Source organism: Choloepus didactylus, chromosome 7, assembly GCF_015220235.1.
Source record: "Choloepus didactylus isolate mChoDid1 chromosome 7, mChoDid1.pri, whole genome shotgun sequence".
In the NCBI taxonomy this organism is placed as follows: Eukaryota; Metazoa; Chordata; class Mammalia; order Pilosa; family Megalonychidae; genus Choloepus; species Choloepus didactylus.
In genome coordinates this window covers 44,944,720-44,950,323 of record NC_051313.1, presented here as the reverse complement: position 1 = coordinate 44,950,323, position 5,604 = coordinate 44,944,720, and the positions used below count along the sequence as shown (strand labels likewise).

Below are 5,604 nucleotides of genomic sequence, written 5' to 3'. Positions count from 1 at the left end.
TAAAGAACAGTCCTGATTCATTTTCTTCAATTTCTTCATGGGGAGCAACATATGGTTCTGACTTTTGAATTACACAAACAGTGAGCCCTAAGTTAAACCATGGACTCTAGTCCAAGCACAATTATAAAAATGTGCTCAATCTCATGTCTATTGTATAGACTGCCATTTCCAAAGCAGGCCTCGATTGGTTTTTCAATGAACTTCCAATGGAATGCCAATTCTCAAGACCCAGAAGGAAAGAAAACTTTGTGAAAATCTTGCTTTATTAGCCCTCAGGAAAGAAGACCAACAACCTTAAATTTTTGTGGGCATGACCCTAACGAGGAGCAGCACATCATGCTTTAATGGGCTTCAGGATCAGAAAGATCTGGACTTGAATCCGAACTCGACCCCTCACTAGCTTTGTGGACCTGCATGACTTTCTTAATCTTTTTTTTTCCATTTAATTTTTTGTTTCCATTGGAGCAATTATGCGTTTGTAAAACAATCATGCATAGAATATAGAGTTCCCATTTACCACCCATTGTTTACACCTTTCACTGGTGTGGTACTTTTGTTACAATTGATGAATGCGCATTGTTATAATTGTGCTTGGACTAGAGTCCATGGTTTAACTTAGGGCTCACTGTTTTTGTAGGGAGGTTCCATGGACTTTAAAATTTTTGTTCTGTTAGCATATATACATCCTAACATTTCCCTTTTACTTAATCTTTAAAAGTTTTTTGTAAGAACAGTTATAGGTTGACAGAAAAACCATCCTGAAAGTAGAGTTCCCTTTAACCAGTGCCCACCCCCTACAGTTTTCCTTATAATTAACATTTGGCATTAGCGTGGTACCATTGTTACAACTGATGAAACAACATTATTATATTATTAACTATAGTCCATAGTTTACATTAGGCTTGACTCTTTGAGTTTATACAGTTTCTATGTTTTGTTTTGTTTTTAAATTTTTATTCTGGAGATATATATGCAGATATACATATGACTGTTTTTCTCCTTCCAGGCAGTGGTCAATGTACTTTTTACAGTGTTCAGTTTGGTGAAAGGTTCAGGATTATGTCTTCTGAAGCCAGCACTGCCTGGGATTGAATCCTGGCTCTCCACTGCCTGCTGGCAAGTTGGTTAACTGCTCTGTGCTTCAGTTTCCCCATTTGTGAAAATGGGCATGGGAGAGACCCTCCCTCCTAAGGTTGTGAATAATAAACAAGTCCATCCAAGCTCTCTGTAGCATGCCTGATTTGTGATAACTGCTACGTAAGTGTTCTCCGTGTTTATATGCATCAATTGTTTAATAAAATGCACGGACATTAAAAATAAGAAGAATAGTATTGCTAATCTAGTCCAACTTCCTGGTGAAGAAATGAATAGACGAGATTGTTTAGGAGGTCTGTACACAGCCATGTTACTACATTTTGATCTGAACTGCTCAGCCTTTATGGAATGAATACAAAATTTTTTTTTTTTTTTTTTTACAAAGCTGAATGAATAGACATTTGACTCTGGAAAAATAGTTTATTAATAATTTCTTAATTTAATAATTTATGTTTTATAAATAAATTTTATTTTTAGGAATAAGTAAAAATTTACAGAAAAATTGAGACAGTAATACAAAAAGCCTCCATATACCCCATACCCAGTTTCCCCTATTATTAATGTCTTATATGCCTATGGTACATTTGTTAAAATTAATGAACCAGTATTGATATGTTATTATTAAGTAAAGTCCATACTTTACTCAGATTTCCTTAGTTTTTACCTAATGTCATTTTTTTTTTTTTTTCAGATTCAGGGAATTTTAATTAGATTTACAGTTAAGACCAGAAAGATAAAGTGGACATAGCTAGTTTATTTTCAGCACCTGCCTTTAAACAGGCTGATGAATACCAACTGAAACCAAGTGAGTCTAGCTCTGTTCTATGAAACAGTGAAGGAATTTCCTTAGTATTTAAATATATTCATAAAATCAGTTATATAAATCTAAATCTAAAACCAATCATCTACAGGTTGTAAGCTGACATTCACCTTCTTTGTGAAAAGTTGAACATTACTAATTCAACCTAGCTTCAAGTCCAATTAAGCCTTTAGAAGGGGGAAATAGGGACAGCATTTGCCAAACCAGAATTACTATCAAAATTCAAAAAGCTTGTTCATATTAATTTAACTATAGCTAATCTTATTTAACTCAGGACTGTCCAACAAAAATGAGGCCATTCATGATCTGAATTCTAGTGTATGAGATCAATTTAAATATGGTACATGTAAAAAAGTCAAGACATTTGTTTTGTAATAAATAACACAGTGGCCAACTATTACTCATTAGTAGCTTTTTTTAGATAAGCTATCAAGTCTTCCCTTTCTGCCCTCTTTTTAATGCCAGCAAAGATCATTTTTGTTCCAGGGATGTACTTCTTGGGATTCTCCAAATACTCCATCAGTGTCTCGTTGTCCCAAGTGATACCTTTGTTCTTGTTGGCATCTGTATAAGAGAATCCAGGGGCCTGACCTGTCTTCCGCCCAAACAGACCATGCAGATTTGGCCCAGTCTTGTGCTTGCCTCCCTTTTCCACGGTGTGGCACTGGGCACACTTCTGAACAAAAATCTTCTTGCCCTTCTCAACATCACCCATTTTGAATTCGCTCTTTCGTCGCGTACGACACGGAAGCCCCCGCTCGGAAGTCGAACGTCCCGCTCTATAAATCCAAGGGCACGCCGCTCTGTGCTATGTACCGGTGTTCCTAATGTCATTTTTTCTGGTGCAGGGTCCCACCCCAGACATCACATTACATTTGGCTGTTACATCTCTTTAGGCACCTCTTGGCTGTGACTGAGTTCTCAGACTTTCCCTTTGTGACTGTGACAGTTTGGAGGCTTACTGGTCAAGTGTATTGTAGACTGTCCCCCAAATGAGATTTGTCTGATGACTTTTCTTGATTTAGAAGAGGGGTCAGGGGTCTTTGAGAGGAAGACTTCAGAGATAGAGTGCCCTTCTCATCACATCGTATCAAGGTTGCAAACTATCAACATAACTTACCACTGTTGATGTTAACCTTGTCTACATGGCCAGGTTCTCCGGCATAAAGTGACTCTTCCCACGCTTTTCATACTGTGCTCTTTGGAAGGAAGTCATTATGTGCAGCCCACACTTAAGGGATGCTCCACTTCCTTGAGGGCTCAATATCTAAACAAATGATTTGGTATAGTAGGATTCTATAGTCTAAGGAAAGCTTAATTTTTTAAATATTACACACTCATGTAAATTTACCCATGGCACCTTAAAATAACATGAATAATAGAAATCTAGGTAAATTGCAGATATTGAGTTAGTGTAAAGCTTTTAACTTTTCTTCTTCCGACAACTTAAAAACTGAAAAAATTTGATTGATTTACATTTTCATTCATCTGTGGCAGGAGGAAGCTAGCTAAAAATGGAATGGAGTGGTTGGAGGAATAGGTATGATTATTCCACTTATTAGTTATTCAGCCCCCAAATAATAAATGACATACCAGGTCTGTTATTGTTTAACTTCTTTCTTTCTTTTTTTTTTTTTTTTTTTTGTTAAAGTACTTGATTAAAGTACTGAGTACTTCTAGAATGCTGGGCAATTTATATTTTTATTATTTGTCAAAAACTCTGAGAGATGACAGAGGGTGATGGAGTATATTTTCCCCATTTTACAGATGAGGGAACTGAGACTTGGAGAGATTAAGCAGTTTGCCTAAAGTTTACGCTAACTAGTCTGGATCAAGTCTGTGACCATAAAACCTCAGAACCCAAAGAGGGCTCTTTGTACTCCATTATGCTCGCCCCTCCAATCTTGTCTTCCTATCCTTCCAGGTGGAGTTGATAAGGGAGAGTTTTCTTGCTTCATAGAACATTCCAAAGCAATGTTCTTGGCATTCCACCCAAACACTTTTCTATGACTTATATAATGGAAAAACTGATTGTTGGCTATTATATCCTTGGGCAAGTCTTTCAATCCTGAATCTCAGTTTCCAAATGGATAAAATGAGATCTTTGAGTAGAGCATCCTAGAGCTCTTTCTCAGCAATCACACCAGCCTTCCATTCCCATTCTTTTCCAGCTTTGAGGATTTTGATGCGGTTAGTGAAGATGCGGGCTCTTTCAAAAGACTCGTGTTAATGAGTAAAAAGTAGGCCATTCATAATAAAATCTTATTCGAGTTTTATTTGGCTTTTGATAATCAAAGAAAAACACACGTGTGCACACTAAATCAAGCTGGCAAGAATGTGTAATCTGATGCCAAGTGTAAACTGAACAGGCTTCAGGCTTACTGACATCAGATTCTTTTATAATGTCTTTTTTTTTTAAGCACTTCCAGTTTCCAGTGTTTGAGTGGTTTCCCTTCCCCACCTCCTCCCCTACTCCCATTCCACTGTCAGTAAAAGTTGGAGAAAATGGGGGGAAAGCAATACCAAAGAATGTGTGTGCGTGTGCGTGCGTGTGTGTGTGCACACACGTACTCAGAAAGGCAGGGCAATGCAGATCATCAACAAAATCTCTCAAGGAAATTTGCCCCAGTGAGTAAAAGGACACTCTTGAGTAGAATAAGCTAGGCAGGTTGTTTTCAACTGAGTTTTCCCAAGCAGCTCTTACTTCTTTACTTGGAGTGGAAAAGGAAGCTTTCTTGAGTGCTGTCATAGGAAACGATAATGGATGGTCACACAGTTAATTAAGCAAAAGAAGTACCCTCCCCCCCCCCAAAAAAACTGGAATGTTTATTTCAAGTGTGTGTCAACAATCAAGAGATTGTCATTAGGTCATTGTATGTCTGGATGTTTCAATTTCCTCTTTTCTAAACTGAGAGTTAGAGTATCTACCTTCTTGTCCAAAAAAAAAAAAAAAAAAAAAAAACTGGTATGAGGATAAAATAAGGCAAGAAAGCATTTAGAACTAAAGGCACTGCGGAAACATAACTGTATTTCTATTGAAAGAGCAAGCTTCTCCAGCAGAGTTGGGAATATGAAATTCCATGTAAATATTCCACGTAATTGAGGCATGTACCCTTAAGCACTAAAAGGAATATTGAACATCATTTTACTTTTTCTTAAAGATTCAAGGTCATCATCACGAACATCACCACAAATTACAGAACTTCATATTGAGTGTTGTGCCAGTTTGGATGTATTATGTCCCCCCAAACACCATTATCTTTGTTCCAGTCTTGTGGGGGCAGATGTATTGGTGTTGATTAGATTAGAATCCTTTGGTTGTTTCCATGGAGATGTGACTTGATCAGCTGTGAGTGAATCGTTTGATTGGATGGTTTCCATGGAGGTGTTGCCCCGCCCATTCAGGGTGGGTGTTAATTGGATCACTGGAGTTGGATAAAGGAATTCACAGACAGAAGGACCTGAGAGCAACTGAGAGTGACACTTTGAAGAGGAGCTACAGCTAAGAGAGGACAAATGCCCCAAGAGCAACACTTTGGAGAACGCCATTTTGAAATGCAGTCCGGGAGCAAGCAGACGCCAGCCACGTGCCTTCCCAGCTAACAGAGGTTTTCTGGACGCCTGTGACCTTTCTCCAGTGAAGGTACCCTTTGTTGATGCCTTAACTTGGACACTTTATTTCCTTAAGA

General features: G+C 38.0%; 1 protein-coding gene across 1 annotated transcript; it reads right to left on the bottom strand.

Annotated features, from left to right (window-relative positions):
• Positions 1-1,904: 1,904 nt before the first annotated feature.
• Positions 1,905-2,675, bottom strand: LOC119539995 (cytochrome c). Its single transcript, XM_037843940.1, has one exon. The coding sequence runs from the start codon at positions 2,628-2,630 to the stop codon at positions 2,313-2,315; it is 318 nt and encodes a 105-aa protein (XP_037699868.1). The 5' UTR covers positions 2,631-2,675; the 3' UTR covers positions 1,905-2,312.
• Between the last annotated feature and the right edge of the window lie 2,929 nt (positions 2,676-5,604).

Excerpts from the sequence above, each read along its gene's own strand:
- LOC119539995 (XM_037843940.1), bottom strand. The coding sequence starts at position 2,630 with ATGGGTGATGTTGAGAAGGGCAAGAAGATTTTTGTTCAGAAGTGTGCC.